Genomic DNA, 21,654 nt, shown 5'->3' with positions numbered 1-21,654 from the left:
AAGCCAAATGATTTGCACAGTGAATGTTAACCCATTTTTCTCTGACCAGCTTCCACCGCACTTCACCACTCAGCAGTAACAGGGAAAGTTTATGCCTAGCATTTATTGGTCATGACCATCACATCCCTTAGATTTGTAAATACGTTCTTCATCTTTTAAAAAATGACCATAATAAAGGCAGAGGTTGCAGTGAGCCAAGATTGTGCCACTGCACTCCAGCCTGGGTGAAAGAGCAAAACTCCATCTCAAAAAAAAAATGACCATAATAAGAAAACAGTTATAAATATGTTTTCTGTAAAATTTTAAAAATCATAAACTGCTCATAAATCATTTGCATATCTCAGTGTGTTTTGATGAAAGAATAATGGGATTTCAAAGTATCCTAACATGCACCTGGAGGCGGCCGTGTCAAGAAGTATGCAAAATTTCACAATTTAAAGTGGTAGTGTTGCTAATATGAAACTTCTAAAAATCCCAAAAGAAGAAAAGAATGTGAATGGTTATAGCATAAAAGACAAAACGTCTTCTTCCTCTTGTGCTAATTAGTCTGTTTAATAGAAGAAAAGACTTGCAATGATGGTATACCAAACTACTGAAGTTTTATATGTGGGTCTAAAGGTTACCAATAAAATGCTATGGATAAGAAAATATGTGTAAAATTACCAAAAAAAAAAACAAACTACATTTCTGCTGGAAAATATGTGGTGAAACAGAGTCAGTAAAGGAATACTGAAAGACATAAGACAAGCTGAATCATATGTGCAAGGAAGACTGCTACAAAGGGTGGAAATTAATCCAAGAATGTTCCATGATTAGAGAGGATTGACAGGAAAGAGGAGAAAGCCTTGGATAAAACGGTAAGGTGATTATTTGACATAGTGTAGTAGAAGCCGAGTATTGAATACATGTTCTTCCTTGTTGAGGCTTCATCATCCAACTTGAGCTAGGGAATGAGGAAACAGAAGTATTTGCTCCTTTACGATTTTAGGTATTAAAAAAAAAAAAAAAACAGTGCCTTCCTATGAGACTAATTACCTTCATACTCCACCCTGTTCCATAACCTATCACTACTCTAGAAGCAGGGAATGATAACCAGGTACCTTATAGAGAACAGAAGATTAATTCAAGATCCTAAAATAACAAAATGTTGAGAAGGATAGTAGAAACAGTAAGAAAAGTAAGAGGAGATAATTAGATGTTCCAAAACTACATCCAACAGAAATTTCAGAAAGAAGAATAAGTCAGCAATAATAAAATAACACCTGATCAAAATGAAGAAAGTCATGAGTCCTTAGTTGGAAAGGGCCCATTCTATATATGAGCCCTGGGTACCTCCATCCTATCAATGAGAATTGGGAAATAATGTGGAAAAGTACACCTGGAAAGTTCCTATGGCCTAGGCCTGGGAATGGAATACACGTTTCTGCTTACATCTCTACTGTCACATGCGGATACAAAACTGAAAGGGAGGCTATGAAATAAAGAGTAGCTCTGTGCTCAGAAAAAAAAGAGAAAATCTAGTTTTGGTAAATCATTGGCAGTTTCTCCCGTATTCTATACTTTAGACTACTAAATATCCATTTGGACACTTCTGTTTTAATAGGAGGAATTCTTTTGCCCATTTGTCTCTGTGTCCCTTGGCTCTACCCTCAGGAAGATCTTGCAAGCCCATTATCCTACTTGGTCAAATCTGAAACGGATGTTGGGGCACTGGGAATTACACCAATAACCATACAGTTTACACATATGCTGAATAATTATATCTAAAGATATTTACTATACCAAGTTCTTACTCAGTCACTTTGTTTATTTACATTTTTTTGCTTTCTTGTTTGCAGCTTCTTTGTCACTATCCCAACAGTGATTGAAAAATATTAGACAATTATACAAAAGGATATTCAGAATATCTTTGAGGTGGATAAATGCCTAATATGATCCTGTGGTAGGCAGCCACTAAGTGAGCCCTAAATGATATCCTCCTCCTGGCATTCATGCCTTTGGATGTGGGTAACGTTTAGTGACTCACTCCTACTGAATACAACGTGGCAGAGGTGATGACTTGAGAGACTAGGCTACAGAAAGACTGCGGGATTCATATTTTCCCCACTTTCACTCACCTGTTTGCTCTGAGAAAAGTCAGCTACCATGTTGTGAGCTGCCCTATGGAGTGGCCTACTTAACAAGGAACTATTATCTCTAGCCATCATAGGGACCAAAGGCCTGCCAACACCCACATAAGTAACTTTGGAAGCAGTTCCTTTCCCACTTCAGCCTTGAGATGAATGCAGCCCTGGCTGACACTTTAATAGCAGCCTCATGAGATACTCTGAGTTAGAGAACTCAGTTAAGCCATGTGAAGATTCTCGACTCACAGAAAATGTAAAATTAAGATTCAAATGTTTGTTGTTTTAGGCAACTAAGTTTTGGGTTAATGTGTCATGCAGCTACTGATAACTAACTCAGACCCTCTTTGAGTAAAATTTTACAAAATAGATGTGCCCTTATATCCTTAAATTATGTTTCATGAAAAAGTTCAAGAAGTTGTCAACACTCCTTATCTTCAAACACAGAGCATGGATAATTGGGGAATTAATTTTACTTTACACTTTCTTTATATTGTTCTCTACTTTTTGGATATTTTACCATGAAAGTGGATTACTTTTTAACCATCATATAAAATAGCTAAAGTAACCTTTGTTTTAATAAGGGAATAATAACTAACATCACATGCTTTTTAGAAAAAAATGATGACACTATATATTAAAAGCTATGGAGTGTGTTCTAAGTCACACTCAGAAGAAATTTTATAGAGCTGAATGGATTTGAAATAAAAAAGAAAAAAATAAATATAAAGAACACAGTTTTCTGTTTAAGAAGAAACAAAAGAAATAAAACTTGAATGAATTGAAATAAAGCATTAACAAATATAGCTGCAGAAATTAATGAGGTAGAAAAGAAACTGCCTGGAAAAAAATAACAACAACAAACAAACATAAGCCAGTAATATTGCCATGTTGCTCAGGCTGGTCTTGAACTCTCGAGCTCAAGCGACACACCTGCCCTGGCCTCCCAAAGTGCTGGGATTACAGGTGTGAGCCACCATGCTTGACCTGGCAAATTCTTTTAGTTACAATTTTATTTGGAATTGACCAGTAAACCCAAAATCTGCTGCTGTGAAAATACTGGTAAGATATATAAAATATTGACAAATACAAACAAGGAAAAAGAGCTAAGGCACAAATTTATACCAAGAACGAAACAACCTCCAATGATTACAGATTGTATTTCCATCAACATTGAGAACCAACAAGGATGCGTGCCAACACTGCTATCATTTGACACTGCTTAGGAAATCTCAGTAAATATAAGAAGCAATAAAGGAGAAATAATAAGTATAAATATTGCAAGAGGATAAATAAAAGAAGAACCAATTGCTGATGATATTATAGCACATATAGACAACTTGAGATCACACAGTTAATAAATGATTAGAACTAATATGAGTTTAATAATGACCATTTATAGAAAGCTCACATGTGATTCCTACACTGAAGAACAACTACTTATTGTCTTTGCTCTTTAACTGTCTCTTACATAGCGATTGTCCTGACATGGTTTCTGATTCCAGTGGACAATTCCAGCTTTTAATGATTATCCTATTAGATCCACTCTGTCCTTTAACAGATATCTGTACTCACTTAGAAACTGAGGGAACTATTTTGCTTAACTTTTTCTTTATACATCACTCTGGACTATATTGGAATGGTCAGTTCCTTATGTCAGGGTATGTAATGCTCATTACAGAGATTTCTTAGGTTGTACTCCACTGTGTTTGAGAGCAAGTATTAATCTAACTGTGTTTCTAAGAGTACTAGAGCACTGCTATCTACTATGGTACTCTACTGAAGGCTTCTTTCCTAATGACTCTGGGAAGGGCCTGGATTTGTGTACATGTGTATGCATAATTAGCAGACAGACAGACAGCTCTATAAGCATAATTAAGAGACAGTTCAATAAGCATTTTGGTGGGAAGTTCCAATTCCATATTGAATTCTAAATGAAGCTGATTTGATACGCATATGGATGCCATCTAATGTCTGTTACCTAAATCAGACAGAAACACCTCCCCTGTCTCCAGTGAAGTGAGGTTTTAATGTCCTTAAAAAGAAAATCAATTTCTAAGCTATATCCGTATTTCAAATAAACTTTCCTTCAGGTGATGGCCAAGACAAATTATTTGTTTTGTTTTGTTTTTAGAAACAGGGTTTTATGCTGTCACCCAGGCTGGAGTACAGTGGTGCAATCTCAGCTCACTGCAGCCTTGACCTCCTGAGCTCAAGCAAACCTCCCATCTCAGCCACCTGAGTAGCTTGGACCACAGGCACATGCCATCACTCCTGGTTAATTCTTTTTTTTTTTTTTTTTTTTTGGAAGAGATGGGGGTCTTGCCATGTTGCCCAGGTTGGTCTCGAACGCTTGAGCTCAAGTGACTTAGCCGGGTTGGCCTCCTAAAGTGCTGGGATTACAGGTGTGAGCCATGATGCTGGGCCTGGCAAAGGATTCTTTTAGTTACCATTTTATTTTAAAAAGTCTGAATTCCTTGAAAATACTATATTTTCCTAGGAAGTCTGTTTTCCCACTTTGTAAGAAAATTATGTCCAATTTTATTCTCTCTTTCAAAACTTTTTTTCAAGAAAATTCTCTTCATCTCAAAAGTCTAAACCAATGGCCTTACCTCATATTTTACTGGACAGAAAGTCAAAGCAATAAAATCAGTCTCCTAACACCCATCTTCCCACCACCAAACCTGTTGACTCACTTGACTGAATTTACATTGCCTGGTTTGATCCTAGGAAAGGCCATTCTTCCACTAGTTTCTAGATCATATCTTGTTCTCAAGAACTTGAATCCTGGAGTTTTCCACTCTTTCCTACATCACTGATTTCTCTCTCACATTTAGATATTTACTATTAATTTTTTCTACTATATTTCATCTTAAAAACTTCCCTAATTCTGTCTTGTTTCAGCTATGATTTCATATTTCTTTTCTTCTACATAGCAAAAATTCTTGAAAGATTTGCCTACACTCACCAGTTTTACTTCCTCTCCTCCTGTATACCCTTCAACCAACTCAAATCTGACTTTTGCTCCACCTCTATTTTAAAAACATTGGTAACATTTTACAAACTGCAAAAAGACATACGTTTGTGTTAAATGATCAGTGGTCTAAAAAAAGCAGTGATGTGTGAGTATTTTCTAAGTCCTTATTTACTAAGTACTTTACAATTTTGTTTGATGATATGTTTCCCTTTAAGGACATTTCTTTCTTTTAGGAATTTACTAAACATTGTCCTTTAAAATTTTCATCTTTATTTCAATTTAAAGCTTTTATTTGACTTTTATTTGAAGCAGCTTACCAGAAGCACATCACTGAACAAAACGATCAGAGTGATAAAAGAAAGAACATTTTCAAAAGGTCACAAATAATGAAACTTACTCAGCATGAATCACAAAATAAGTAGAGATTTCAAAAGCCAAAGGAACAGAATTATTTCTACTCATAAGATAAACATTACTAGGATCATGATAGCTACTAGGGAGTTTTTTCATGGATATTTTTTGGCATATAATAATTTCTTACTATTTTGAAATAATTTTAGATTTCCAAAGATTGTTCCCACATACCTCTCACCCAGTTTCCTCTAATCTTTAAGTCTTACATTACCATTGTATTTTTGTTAAAACTAAGAAACCACCACCAATTCATTACCATTAACTAAACTACAGACTTTATTCAAAGTTTACCACTTTGTCTACTAATGCCCCTCCTGTATTCCAGGATCCCATCCAGGCTACCATGTAGCATTTAGCCATCATGTCTCTTTAGACTCCTCTGGTCTGTGATAATTTTTCAGCCTTTCCTTGTTTCTTGTAATGGTAAAAGTCTTAAGGATTAGTAGCCAGGTATTTGTAGAAAGTTCTTCAATTTGGAGTTGTTTTGTATTTCCCTCATGGCTAGATGGAAGTTATGATTTTTGCAGAAGAGTAATCACAGAGGTCAATGTCGTTATCATTATATCATATTGGAGGCATATAATATCAACGTGACTTATTACTGGTGATGTGAACCTCCATCACTTGGTTGAATGGTGCTCATCACATTTCATTACATAAAGTAACTACTTTTTCCTCTTTTTATACTTAGTCATTTAGATGCAACACACTAAATTCAGTCCACATTCAAAGGGGAGGGGGAACAAACTCCATCTCCTGAAGAAGGGAGTATCTACTGTTATTTCGAATTATTCTATAGGGAGATGTGTCCCTTCTCCCCTATTTATTTATTTCTATCAGTATAGATTCATGAATATTTTATACTTTGGGTTGTAATCTAATGCAACTTTATTTGGGATTTTTTTGTCAAATTATTACAGCTTTGGTCATCGAGAACTCTTTCAGTTGGTTTATGTGTCCTTTTGATACACTCTCACCCTTTTGTTTTATGAGAACTTTTTGGCTCTCCAGCACTACAAGATGCTCCATGTTCGTCTTGTATATTGATTGCCCCTGATTGAAAATCTGCCATTTCTTTGAGGATTCCTTTTTTTTTTTTTTTTTTTTTTGAGATGGAGTCTCGCTCTGTCACCCAGGCCAGAGTGCAATGGTGTGATCTTGGCTCCCTTCAACCTCTGCCTCCTGGGTTCAAGTGATTCTCCTGCCTCAGCCTCCCAAGTAGCTGGGATTACAGGGGCCCACCACCACGCCCAGCTATTGTTTTGTATTTTTAGTACAGACAGGGTTTCACCATGTCAGCCAGGCTAGTCTTGAACTCCTGACCTCAAGTGATCCACCCATCTCGACCTCCCAAAGTGCTGGGATTACAGGTGTGAGCCACCATTCCCGGCCTCCTGGTTCTTTTTATTGGAGAATGGGGTTAGAAATCATGATCTGGGTTCCTGGTGTGATTATTGTTGCTGAAGTGTCACTGCTCGCAGAGCCTCTCAGTAGAGAGAGCAAGAAAGTATATGTATGTACACTAACTCATGTATATACACATTTCTATAATTATTTCTGCATCTGTACATCCAGCTACATATATACACGTCTGCATATATACATCTACACCTATGTACATCTATATGTATGTATACATCTATATGTATGTATATAGATGTAGATGTATATACATAGATGTGTATATATGTAGCTGGATGGACAGATGCAGAAATAATTATAGAAATGTGTATACATACATATAGATGTATATAGATGTAGATGTATATATGTATATATGTAAATATATATGTATGTAGATGTGTGTATATATGTAGATATATATATGTAGATGTATGTATATTCTATATATATACACATACATATACAGTATGTATATATATAGATGTGTATAGATACAGATGTATATATCTCTATATATGTATACGCTCTATATATAAAATATGGGATATATATACATCCACACACATATATATATATACACACATCTATATATATACACACATATCTATATAATTATATACATATATATATTATGGGAGAGGTGGTCAGGAGAGTGCTGGGCAGACAAGGATGGGTTCCATGGTGAGGGCTCAACCCTCGGGCCTGTGCTCGTGGACCTAAGTGAGGACAGAGACTCCTGTTACTGTGCCCAAATGTTGCATTTTCCAAGACCACTCTGGCTCACCATGCCCCCCATCCTGTGCCCATAAAAACCCCAAGACCCTAGTGGGCACAGACACAAGCAGCTGGACGTGAAGAGGAACACACCAGCAGAAGAACACACTGACAGATGCCAGCAGGCCATGGATGGTGGAATGATGTGGACGCCAGGGGAATTCGGCTAGGGGTGGTCAGAGGAGAGTCTGGCTGCTGAGCAGCCCAACTCCAGGAGAAGATCACCTTCCCAATCCTTTCCCCATCTATCTGCTGAGAGCTACTTCCACCACTCAATAAAACCTTGCACTCATTCTCCAAGCCTACGTGTGAGCCAATGTTTCCAGTATACTAAATCAAGAACCCGAGGATACAGAAAGTCCTCTGTCCTTGCGATAAGGCAGAGGGTCTAACTGAGCTAATTAACACAAGCCACCTTGTGTTAATTACATCAGCTTTGTCATTCAGATGACAAAGCTGAATGAGCACACTGTAACACATGCCCATTGGGGCTTCAGGAGCTGTAAACACTCAACCCTAGACTCTGCTGTGGGGTCAGAGACCAAAAGCACTTCCCATGACCTACCAGTCTTCATGCTCCTACTAGGGGTTTGAGCAGTGGGGCACCAAAGAAGCAACCCACAACTTTGTCACATACCCTGTGAGGGGAATATGGGAAATCTCCCATTTCATATATATATATAAAGCTAATTGTGAGGTTATAGTGATGTCTCTAACTCCAATGTGGTACTACAGCATTCATTTCACCTTTATTCCTTGCTTATCTATAATTTCCCTCTCTGACAGGAAGAAACCTGGTTCCCACTATGCATCATCAAGTTACTTACTTATTCAACCCCAGACATACATGTAAAGCAGGTTGAGAATTAGTAACCACAACCTCAGTGAAAAATAAATTCAGCAACTAGAGGTCAGTTTTTATGTACCATTCCTTTTGTCTTTAGCTTTCAGTTTCCCTCAAAACACCATTCAGCAAAGTTATTTATGCTAGCTTCTTTCCCCCACCACCTGCTTCAGTGAGGTTATGTCAAACACTGTAATAAAGGCAGATTTAGTTGTCATAGTCTATATTCCATCCTGAAATCCCCTGATATCCTGGCTGAATTTTTTTACTATACATACATTAAAATGTACTCTTTTTTGACATACAGTTCTATCAGTTTTGACAAATGCATTGAGTCATATATCCACTCAGTGTTTTCAGTAACATACAGATCAGTTCCATCATCCTAAAGTTTTACAGATTTTTGTTGAGGGGGGACTACGATGAAAAAGCAGTTGGAACAAAATCTTTTTTCCTTTAAATACTTGGTTTTATGTGATGATGTTAAGGTCAGTTTATTTCCATATTTCCAAAAACATGTTTAAAAATTTTACAAATACACTAACTCACCAAGAGTTTCTAATTGCAAACTTTAAAATATATATTTATAGATGTGACTATTAATTGTCAGTTATCAATCTTAACAGAGTAACACTGAAGGCCAAAATACTATGTCTTAGTAACTTTTCACTGCAGAAAAGAGGAGCTCATCTACGTCTCCAGGATGCAAGATCTTAATGGTTACCTATCATGAATCTCAGTCTGTCACAGTGTTTGTCATTCCACTATCTAGCAAAGAAATAAATACTCCATGTTCCATTAAAATATGAGATCTAAATTTCATCTAAAATGAAAATTCAAGACTTTCATTTTACTGTTGAGACTAAGATTGAGAAAATTTAAGATAGTGAAGTTCCTTGAAGTCAATCACAGGATGGCTAAGATTTAGTCTATTGTGAATCTATTGCATTAAGCTTTTGGTTCACAACATGGTAAAATAAGCACTGCTGACAGTCACTATTGGACTTCGAGAAATCTTCATTTTTTTGGCCTACCATTTAGCAATTATGCTCCATTATATATCTTTTTCATCTCTATTATTTTCCACACATGTCCCCTTAAAAAATGGCTGTCAGAGATTTCTTTATAAAAGTATAGTTTGGCATCCCTCACAACTTTATGCAGAAAAATTCTATGCATAATTAGGAGACAAATATAATATTTCATAAAGATCATGAAGACCTACACAGAACTGCCCTATAGACAACCCACACTGGATGAAAATATTTGGTGTTGAAGATTTAAAGCTAAAGGTGCAGCTTCGCTTGCTTATTGAACTGACAGAATCATTAGTTTTGCCCAATATCTCATAGCCAGCTGGTAGTTGTAGTCTTTTGCTCTCTTCTATGTGCTAATAAGAGACATATATGCATAAATTAAAACTATAACAATTACTTTGTTTTCTAGAACCTAAAAAGCATATCTCAGAGCTATTGCAAGTTCAGTTCCAGACCACTGCAATAAAGTGAATATCACAATTAAGTGAGTCATAACATTTTTTGTTCCCCAGTGCATATACAAATTATGTTTATACTATACTATAGTCTATTAAGTGATGAATAGCATTATGTCTTAAAATAATGTACATACCTTAATTGAAAGTATTTATTAATAAAAAATGCCAATGATCATCTGAGCCCTCAGAAAGTCAATCTTTTTAGTGGTGGAGGGTCTTGTTTTGATGTTGATGACTGCTGACTGATCAGGATGGTGGTTGTTGAAGGTAAGAGTGGCTGTGGCAATTTCTTTTCTTTTTGTTTGTTTTCTTTTTCTTTTTCTTTTCTTTCTTTTTTTTTTTTGAGATGGAGTCTTGCTCTGTCGCCCAGGATGGAGTACAGTGGTGTGATATCAGCTCACTGCAACCTCTGCTTCCCGGATTCAAGCAATTCTCCTGCCTCAGCCTTTTGAGTAGCTGGGATTACAGGCACCAGCCACTACGCCCAGTTAATTTTTGTATTTTTGGTAGAGACAGGGTTTCACCATGTTAGTCAGGTTGGTCTTGAACTCTTGATCTACCCACCTCGGCCTCCCAGAGTGCTGGGATTATAGGCGTGAGCCACTGTGCCTAGCGGCAATTTCTTAAAATAAGACAACAGTGAAGTTTGCCACATGAATTGAATTTTCCTTTCCCAGAATATAGTGCTTTCAAAAAATGTGATGCTGTTTGATAGTATTTTACCCACAGTAGAACTTCTTTCAAAACAGGCATCAATCTTCTCTAACTCTGGCACTGCTTTATCTGTTAAGTTTACGGAATATTCTGGATCCTTTATGGTCACTTCTACAATGTTCACAACATCTCCACTAGAAGTATATTCTGCCTCAAGAAACCACTTTCTTTGCTCATCTATAAGAAGTCATTCCCCATCTATTCAAGTTTTATCAAGAGACTGCAACAATATAGTCAGACACACAGGCCCCACAACCAATTCTAGCTATCTTGCTATTTCTACTACATTTGCAGTGGCTTCCTCTACTGAAGTGTTGAACTTCTCATAGTCATCCATGAAGGTTGGAATCATCCTCTTCTAAACTCCTGTTAATGTTGCCATTTTGACAATTTTCCATGAATCATGAATGTTCTTAATGGCATCTGGAGTGACGAATCCTTTCCAGAATAATTTCAATTTACTTTGCTCAAATCCATCAGAGAAATATCTGTCTATGGCACTTATAGCCTTATGAAATTTATATCTTACATAACAAGACTTGAAAGTTGAAATGATGCCTTTATCTATGACCTGCAGAATAGATGTTGTGTTAATAGGCGTGAAAACATTAATCTCCTTGCACATCCCTATCAGAGCTCTTGAGTGACCAAGTACATTGTCAATGATCAATAATATTTTGAAAGGAATCGTTTTTCCTGAGCAATAGGTCTCAACAGTGAGGTAAAATTATGAGTAAACCATGCTGTAAACTGATGTACTGTCATCAAGGCTTTGTCATTCCATTAATAGACCACAGGCAGAGTAGATTTAGCATAATTATTAAGGGGCCTAGAAATTTTGGACTAGTAAATGAGTGTTAGCTTTAACTTAAAGCCACTAGTTGCCTAAGCCTGTAACAAGATATACAGCCTGTCCTTTGAAGCATTGAAGCCAGGTATTGACTTCTATTCTCTATCTATGGAAGTCCTAGATGGCATCTTTTAACAATACAAGGCTATTTTGTTTATATTGAAATCTGTTTAGGATAGTCTCTTCCATCAATGGTTGAAATTGTTTGGATGTTTCTCCCCTACAAATCTGATGTTGAAACGTAATTCCCAGTGTTGGAGGTGAGGCCTGGGGGTAGGTACTTGGGTCATGAAAGAAAATTCTTCATGAATGATGGCTTAGTGATATCCCACTGAAGATGAATGAGTTTTTGCTGCAAGTTCACATGATATCTGGTTGTTTAAACATGTGTGGCACCTCTCTCCTCTGTCTCTTACTCCTGCTATTGCCATGTGACATGCCTGCTCCTTCTCCTTCTTTCATGAGTAAAAGTTTCCTGAGGCCTCACCATAAGCCCAGCAGATTCCAGCACCATGCTTATAAAGCCTGTAGACTCACGAGCTAATTAAATGTCATTTCTTCATAAATTATCCAGCCTCAGGTATTTCTTTATAGTGACATAACGGACTAACATAGAAAATTGTGCTAAGGGCCAGGCATGGTGGTTCATGCCTATAATCCCAGAAATTTGGGAGACTGAGGCAGGTGAATCACCTGAGGTCAGGAGGTTGAGACAAGCCTGGGCAACATGGTGAAACCTCATCTCTACTAAAAATAAAAAAATTATCTGTGCATGCGGCACATGCCTGTAATCCAAGCTACTTGGGAGACTGGGGCAGGAGAATCACTTGAATCCACAAGGTGGTGATTGCAGTGAGTTGAGATCACACTATCGCACTCCAGCCTGGGTGACAGAGTGAGATTTCATCTCAAAAATAAAAGAAAGAAAAAGAAAAAAAGAAAATTGTACTGAGAAATGGGACATTGGTATAAAAATACTTGAAAATGTGGAAGTGGTTTTGGAACTGGGTAATGGGCAGATGTTGGAAGAGTTTGGAGGGCTCAGAAGAAGGCAGGAAGATGAGGGAAAGTTCGTAACTTGTTAAAGACTGCTTAGGGGATTATGACCAACATGCTGATAGAAATATGGACAGTGAAGGCCAGGCTGATGAATTCTCAGCTGGTAATGTAGAAGTTATTGAGAACCACAGTAAAGATAAACCCTGTTACACCCTAGCAAAGAACTTGGCTGCATTATGTTCATGCCCTAGAAACCCATGGAAGTTTAAACTTAAGAATGATGACTTACAATATCTGAATGGAAGAAATTTCTAAGCAGCAAGGTGTTCAAGAATCCTGTTAGAATACCAGATGCTTCTAAAAATCTAAATCAGATGTAGGAGCAAGGGAATGACTTAACATTGGAACTTGTATTTAAAAGGGAAGCAGAGCATAAAAGTTAGGAAAACTCATAGCCTGGCCCTGTGGTAGAGAAAGAATTTAGGCAGGCTGTAGAGCAACCAGTTCCTAGACACAGTAGCATGACTAAAAGGCAGCCAAGTACTAATATCCAAGACAATGGGAAAAAGGTCTTGAAGGCATTTTGGAAGTTTTTAAGACAGACTCTCACATCCCAGGCCCAGAGGCCTAGGAGAAAAATGGTTTTAGGTACGAGTCCCAGTGTGTCACAGCCCTACTCAGCCTCAGGAAACTGCTCCTCACATTTTGGCTGCTCTGGCTCCAGCCTTGGCTCAAAGGGACTCAGGCACAGCTCAGGCCACAACTCTGGATTGTGTAAGCCATAAGCCTCGGCAGTGTCTACATGGTATTAAGTCAGTGCATGGAATGAAAAAGTAAAGGAGGTTTGGAAGCTTTCCCCTAGATTTCAGAGGATGTATGAGGAAACCTAGGTGCCCAGGAAGAAGCCTGCCACAGAGGCAGAACCCTCATAGGGAGACTCTACGAGGTATGTGCAGAGAGGAAATGTGGGGTTGGATCCCCCACAAAGAGTTCTCCCCACCAGCACACTGCCTAGTGAAGCTGTGAAAAGTGGGCTGCTGCCCTCCAGACTCCAGAATGGTATAGTCATGGGCAACTCGCATCCTGAGCCTGGAAATGTTACAGGCACTCAACTCCAACCAGTGATAGCAGTCACAGGGGCTGCAACCTGCAAAGCCACAGGGATAGAGCTTCCCAAGGCCTTAGGGGGCCAATCCTTGCCCCAGTATGCCCTGGATATGGGACATGGAGTCAAGGAGATTATTTTGGTGCTTTCAAATTTAATGTCAACTGGGTTTCAGACTTGCATGGGGCCTATAGCCTTTTTCTTTTGGTCAAGTTCTTGCTTTTGAAATGGTAGTGTTTATCCAATGCCTGTACTGCCATCGTATGTTGGGACTAAATAACTTGTTTTGATTTTATAGGCTCATAGGTGAAAGATGAACTCAGATGAAACTTAAGACTTTGAACTTGATGCTGGAATGAGTTAAGACTTTTGGAAACTATTGGCAGGGTGTAATGGCATTTTTCAATGTGAGATAAACATGAGATTTGGGGGGCAAGAGGTGGAATTACATGGTTTGAAGGTTTAGCTCCTCTAACTTTTATTTTGAAATGCAATCCTCAGTGTTGGAGGTGGGCCTGGTGGGTGGTGTTTGGATCATGAGGAAAGATCACTCATGAATGGATTAGCACCATCCCCTTGGTAATGAGTGAGTTTTCATTCTGAGTTCACATGAGATCTGGTTGTTCTGGTTGTTTAAAAGAATGTTCCCCACCTCCCTTGCCACCTTGTTCCCTTTTTCACCATGCAATGTACCTTCTCTGCCTTCACCTTAAGATACTAGTAAAAGCTCCATGAGGCCTCACCAGGAGCTGAGTAGATGCTAGTACCATGCTCTCACAGCCCACAGAGCCATGAGCTAATAAAAGCTTTCTTTACAAATTACCCATCCTCACATACTTCTTTATAGCAATGCAACAGACAAATACAACTGTTTTAGCTATATCTTCTGGATAACTTGCTGCAGCAGTTGTTGCTTTACCTTGAACTTTTGTGTTATGGAGAAGGCTTCTTTCCTTACACATAATGAACCAACCTCTGCTAGCTTAATAATTTTCTTCTGCAGCTTGCTCACCTCTCTCAGCCTTCATAGAACTGAAGAAAGTTAAGGCCTGACTTTGGATTAGGTTTTGGCTTAAGGGAATGTTGTGGTTGGTTTGATCTTCTATGCAGACCACTCAAACTTTCTGCATATTAGCAACAAGGCTGTTTCAGTTTCTTATCATTTATGTGCTCACTGGAGTAGTACTTTTAATTTTCTTCAGGAACTTTTCCTTTTCATTTATAACTTAATCGACTATTTGTCACACGATGCCTAGCTTTTGGCCTATCCCAGCTTTTTACATGTTTTCCTCACTAAGCTTAATCATTTCTAGCTTTTGGTTTAAAGTGAGAAACATGTGACTCTTCACTTCAACACTTAGAGGCCATTGTTGAGTTATTGATTGGCCTAACTTCCATATTCTTGTGTCTTAGTGGGTAGGGAGGCCAGAAGAGAGGGAGATACACAAGAATGGCTGGTGGGTGGGGCACTGAGAAATCACACAACATCAAATAAGTTCATCATCTTATAATGGACACAGTTCATGGTGTGCCAAAACAATTACTATGGTACCATGAAGGATGACCATCACCTCTTGCTTGCAATCACCAATCACCTCTTGCCTGTAATCCTAGCTGCTCAGGAGGATCACTTGAGGCCAGGAGTTCCAGGCCAGCCTGAGAAACACAGCAAGACCCCATCTCTAACAAAATTTTGTAAAAAAATAGGCTAGCCAGGTGTAGTGGTTCAGGCATGTACTTCCTCATATGTGGAGGCTGGGGTGGGAGGATCCCTTGAACCCAGGAGGCTGCAGTGAGCTATGATTGCACTACTGCACTCTAGCCTGGGTAATAGAACAAGACTATCTAAGAAAAAAAAGAAAAGATCATCAATCACAAATCACCATAACAAATAAAATTATAATGGAAATTTGAACTATGGCAAGAATTACCAAAATGTGGCATGGAGACATGAAGTGACCACATGCTGTTGGAAAAATGGTGCTGATAGACTTGGTTATTGCAGAGTTGCCACAAACCTTCAATTTGTAAAAAAAAAAAAAAAAAAAAAAAGCAATATTTGTAAAGCACAATAATTGTAAAGCACAATAAATGAAGTGCAATAAAACAAAATATACCTCTACCACATGAGCTTCATTGAGACGGAGACAGCGAGAGAGAGAGAGCAAGGGAGAGAGGAAGACAAGGAGGATGACAAAGAGGAAGTTGTCCCCAGCCAGGACTAGGACAAGCTATAGAGGCTGCGTTCTCCATCTCTAGGGTCACACTGAGGCCTAAGCACTCCTACAGCAAAGCAAGCCTTTCCAAATAATGCCTCTGTGAAGCCAGAGGACTTTCTTTTCTTCCAGGCAGGTTTGGATTTGGGGTGGATTTTAGTTTTGTTTCCCTCCTCTCTACTTTTTAAATGGTGTTTTTATCTTTAATTCACTTTCAGCCCTCACCCCTGGTTGTCATCTTTCTTGATCAACATCTTTTCCTGATCTGTCCCTTTCTTTCCCCAGATCTCTTAGCTACCCTCAAATCCAGAGAGCAGCAGTGTAGACAGGAAGTCGCAGGCCTGAAACTCAATCTGCTCTCCTTTGTGGAGCCTTGATCAGGCTAGGAGAAGGAGATGGTGTTTCTCCAGCCCCCAAGCACTGAAGAAGAATGGGCTTCATACCATTTCACCCTTCCATTTCTTTCCTGCTCCCAGGACTGGGCCACTTCTGAGTCAGCGGACCCTAGCTCAGCTCACACTGAGAATGTAAGAATGTGTGTGTATGTGTGTGTGCGTGTGTGTGTGTGTCTATGTGTGTGTGAAGTTCAACTTCTCCCTTTAGGGACCTATAATTCCTTCTGATGGCAAATGTCCAAGTTTAAGTAATCAGGGGTTTACTCAGTCAAAAGCATGTTGGGGAGGTTGCATCAATCAGGGTTCCATCAGAGAAACAAACACTCCAATCGAACAAATGTAAGATGATACACATATAGGGGGTGATAAACATATAAGAAGGGACTTATAATAGGGTCCACGCCTTATTAAAATGTGGAAGCTGGTTAATCAGTCTCAGCAAGGCTTTTTTGTCTTTGCATCAGATGCTGAAACCTGAGGTCAGCAGAGAATCAGGAAGAAGAGACGATGCAAAGTAGAGGAAGCAAGGGTAAATGGAATCCACTAGGAATATCTGGAGCTCACAAGGACTGACTGGAACCCATACTGATTTTTTACTGCCTTCAAACCTCCAATTTCAATGACATCGATGCCCTTAATGTAATAGCGGGCATTCTTTTTCTATGGAGCTGGTGAAGAAGGAAGATATGAGGGAGAACTGGAGCAGGTGTGGGCCCAGATGCTGCCCCACACCAACAAGGTAAGCCAGGATATAAGCAAAAAGGTTGATGAGCTGCAGCAGCGCCTTTCTAAGCATAAAGCATAAAATAAATGTGGCTACTACTTTACTTTTGTCTCCCCAGTCTTTCACCAAATGCCTCTTGTAGCACAAGCAATCTCAGAACCATTCAGGGAACCCTGAGTAAACTTTCAGTTCAGCTAAGAGAGCAGAATATAAATTCCCCACATAGGCAGACCTTCCAAACAGCAGGTGGAAAAATAACCGCATAACTTATCTGCTCTCGCTTTTGCTCTCATTGACACCAACTGTCACTTGAAACACCAAATGATGTTTTGTTTAATGTTTTGTTAATATTATTGCTGGTATACATCCCATGAAGTTATACAGGGGCCCCAAACTTGGAATTCTAGTTTATAACTCTCTTCATATGCCTATAAATTCTCTTTTGGGACTCTTAAGATCCTTTCCTGACAGCAGAGCTTGGTTGGGGTTTCTTGAGGCTCCCAGACCCCAGGGCAGTTGTCCCTAGCTTTGGATCTCAGTGAGCACAAACTTCAATCAAGCTGTGTTCCATCCTAAATTCTAATCTCATTATGCAAATTACATTTTCCGAAAGAAACATAGATAACACTTATCTCAAGAAGTATTACCAAAGAAAAGCCATTGTCAGGATACAGGATGTTTCATTACATCCTTCTTTCCCAAGAAAAGATGGCAAATAATGGTGTGGTATATGGGTGCTGGGGGAAAGGTGATCTTCTAAATTCAATCATACAAATAACACATACAAAATAAAGATGAATATTTTTATTGGTCAGTAATTGGACATCCAGTATCCTTATTTAATTTATATTAAATAAGGCTTAAAAATTTTTAAAGCAATTTAAGCAGTAAAGATAATTTTAAGCAATGTGAGGATGTCAAATAGGATTTTTCTACCGATTACACCAAATGGTTATATGTAAGCATAAACAATTTTTACAGCAACTTGTTCTTAAAAGTTATTATTAAAATGTACTTTCAAATATGAGAGATTTTTATACCAGTAGCTGGTATTTATAGGAAATGGCTGTTCCAGAAGGACTTCCTGGAAAGTAACCCTTTGGGAGTTCCCAACCTTAAAACTTCAAGAACACTTAATGCACAGAGTAAATGATGTCACGTGATCAAACTTAATTTAGTTCTTACCAACTACATTGCACTCAAATTTTTCAAAATTATTAACATATGGATTCAGAAAATGTAGATAATCTCATGTTATTTATTCTGAAGGGATGAATTATCTAATTAGAAATTAATCTACACACTACTCCTCATCTTTTCCCTCTCTGAGATTGTGTGTGTGTGGCGAAGGGTCAGCATCAATAGAGCAAAACTATAGTTAGTCTTATTTTCCTTCTAAAGAAAAAACATATTTTTGAAATTTTTCAGGTCGACTGAAGAACTTATCTTCAGAAAAAATTGTTGAAGATGAAAAAAAGTAAAAAGGTAATCTTTTTCAGAATGTCAGAATTGAGTAGATGCATCTAATAAGGCTATTAATTTTTTTCAACAAAATTAGGAAATTTTAGAGGTCAACTATTAGGGAACAAAGAAAAAGAGGCATAAGCAAATTGTGTATGCACTCATGTAAGAATAAGGCGTAACAAAAGAGGCATAAGGAAATCATGAGAAAAGAAATGAGAAAGAAAGGTGTGGAAGGAAGAAAGGAGAGAGGAAAGAATGGAATAGATGGTTTTCAGTATAAATTGTGGAAAATAGAAGACAAAAAGCAAATCTATTAATCTATTGACAATTCTAAATTAGTCAAACAGCATTTTAAAATCAAGTGTACTTAGGTGGCATCTAGCTTGACTGGCTGCGAGGTCTTTGGGATGGTATGCATGGTGCTCAGTGTTGGCCTTCCTCCTCGGATGTATCTGAGGTGCTGGAAGACTCATTCAATTCTTCTCCTGGGAATCTGGCTCCCCAGACTGGGTGATGATCTCTCTGTGACAGGTGGCGCATGAGGAACCAAAGCATGTACTGGTCAAACAGGCCGGTATGGTACAAACTATCTTGATCTCTTTCCAACTTGTTCTTCTTAATCACATCCTTTAAGTCAGTAAGCTCAGAGGCAGCTTCAGCTGTGGGTGTCCAGATCTTGACATCATGATCTAGGCCGCTGGTTGCCAACATAGGTAGGTAAGGGTGGGGTTCAAGACAGTTTATTGTACCTTCTGCGTCCCCCTTCAACAACTGGATGATCTGGCAAGACGATTTTTCCCAAAAGAAGATGTGACCACAATCACTACCGCTGACGACAAACTCACTCCTGGGACCATAGAAATTAACACCTTTGACGGTGGTATTATTTCGGTGTCCCTTAAATCTCTTTGCATATTGAGCACCATTACTGTGAGAGGAGTTGAAGAGGTAAATATCTTCATCATTGTAACTGGCCAAGAGTTCCGTGCCATCGTGGCTGTACACAGTGCAGGTGATGTTTGTTGGGAAATCACAATTAACCAGATGATGAGGAGAGAATTTCTTGAGCACTCCATTGTTTTCTTTCTCATCAATTCTCCTCTGGTCATAAATCCTGACAAACTGATCTTGTCCAGCCACTGCAAACTGGTAGGTATTAGCAGGATTCACGGAAATTGTATACAGTCCCACTCTCTTCCCCTTTTCTTTTGTTACCACAATTTTTGAAGCTGGCTGGTGTTGTCTGAGGTCAATGGTGAAGACAACGGCATCTTCACCTGAAGTGAGGAACTTATAAGGAGAGTCTGGCTCCAGAGCCAACTTGTGGGCAGCTCCCTTGTGCTGGGCCACACGCTTAGTACTCTCGAAATATGATGCATTAATTAGTTCTGCTACCCGTACCTGCCCATCACGGGCACACATGGCCAGTGTGGAATCCGCACAGTTAGGGAGGAATTTGGCCTGTAAGACATTATTTTTGTGACCACTCTCAAAGTCCAATATTGGCTGCTGCTGCGCCCAGTCCCATACTCTCACCCTTAGGTCATCACCACTACTGGCCAGCCGGGTGCCACGCTGGTTAAAGTGTACAGTATTGACACAACCCATATGTCCGTCAAGACGATATTGCAGGCGGAAACGCTGCACAAAGGCTCTTGCCCCACAGGCCTCATAGACAAAGCGGGTACTTGAACCCAGCTGCCGCTGACGAAGAGCAGTAACAACCTGCCAGCGAGGTCGGGGCAGGGCAGATGTCTCTGAGGAAATCCACTCCTCCAGCACCCTATCTTCCTCTAACAAACACTGCTCATGGTTGGCACCACCGCATTGTGGACACATCTGCGCCTGTTCTTCTTCCTCCCCTCCCTCCTCCTCTATTTCTTCCTCTTCCTCCTCTACTATCTCGTCCGGTCTTAGTAAAGGGTAATAGAATAAGCTTCCACCACCCATGAATAAACGCTCAAAGTCCTCCATGCTCTCAAGTTCGACGTCTTCACTTGAACTCTCTTGGCTAGTGCTTCGATTTTCTGAGCTGGCATCGTTTGGGAAACCACCAACCCTGGTATCACCGCCACCTCCAGTCATTCTCATACTCACACGTAAGGTTGCTATATCAATGTCCGAGGAGGCTTCTGTCGCTGCTGCCGCCGCTCCAGACTGCTCCTCTGGGCTGCTGAACAGGCTTTCAATCCCTAAGTCTTGTGAGCCATCTGCGCTGCCCTCTTGGTGGGACATCTCGTAAGATGTTTGCTGTGGCCAATCTGGAACTGGAAAATCCAGCTCCTAAAATCTCAAGGAAGATAGTTGGTCTACTGTTAGGACTGATGGTTGCTAAGGAAGTAAGCGCGTGACTAAAAAGTGCCAATCTGATTGGCTAAAGGGAACAATAAAAGATTCTGCCAAAGCAGTTGTCAGTACTGGAGCCTGTGAGGGTCAGAAAGCTTCTTACCTGCTCACCTCCTCGCGGCATGTAGACTGCTCTAATTTTTCCAGGCCCAGAGCCCCACCCCCATGGACATCTTACACTGTGAGTAGCTGCGGGTTTTTTAAGGTTGAAACTTGCTGCACCTTGGAAAATGTTCTTATCAGAGAACCATGAGCAAAAGTGATCCCCCTTTGGCAAAATAGTTTTTGGAAGCCACTCAGTGTTTTGCTTGAAGATAACGTACTGTATGAAATGAAGATGTAAGCAAGAACAATGAAAGGTTAGCTAAGTGTCCCTCAAGCTTTTCAATTTATTTCTTGTATGTCAAAAAGTCACTGGGATTCTGGTTGGATGCTGCTCTCTGATAAGTGGGACATTCTACTTTTTGTCTTATGGTGTGGGCTGCCTGAAGGTCTTCTCATGAGGCATGGTGCTGGGGCGTGGGGGTTGGGGCAGGGGTGGGCTGGGCTGAGGCGGCAGGCTGCAGAGACCCTGAGGGTCTGGTGGCTCTGGAGAGGGGAGGAGAAGGAGAGTGGCGGTGGCTCTGACTCTCTTTGGGATCAAATTTTAACACAAGATTTAAGGGGACAAATATCCAAATTATATCAGGAAATCTTAATTGGCTTTCCATATGTCTTGACCCATTGCAAAGAATAGTTCCAGTGTTAGAGGGTAAATCAGGTTACTTTAACCTGATGCTATTTTATCACTCTGCCTTTCATATTTGCTTA

General features: G+C 39.4%; 1 protein-coding gene across 1 annotated transcript; it reads right to left on the bottom strand.

Moving 5' to 3' along the window:
- Nucleotides 1–18,921: 18,921 nt before the first annotated feature.
- LOC101031125 (DDB1- and CUL4-associated factor 8-like protein 2) lies at nucleotides 18,922–20,733 on the bottom strand. The gene has a single exon (XM_003924176.4). The coding sequence runs from the start codon at nucleotides 20,731–20,733 to the stop codon at nucleotides 18,922–18,924; it is 1,812 nt and encodes a 603-aa protein (XP_003924225.1).
- Between the last annotated feature and the right edge of the window lie 921 nt (nucleotides 20,734–21,654).

The sequence above is a fragment of the Saimiri boliviensis genome, chromosome X (assembly GCF_048565385.1).
Source record: "Saimiri boliviensis isolate mSaiBol1 chromosome X, mSaiBol1.pri, whole genome shotgun sequence".
NCBI lineage: Eukaryota > Metazoa > Chordata > Mammalia > Primates > Cebidae > Saimiri > Saimiri boliviensis.
The sequence above is the reverse complement of the archived record's forward strand: the minus strand, read 5'-3'. Positions and strand labels throughout refer to the sequence as shown.

Bases quoted from the DNA above. Each gene is read 5' to 3' on its own strand.
- LOC101031125 (XM_003924176.4), bottom strand. From the start codon at position 20,733: ATGTCCCACCAAGAGGGCAGCGCAGATGGCTCACAAGACTTAGGGATT.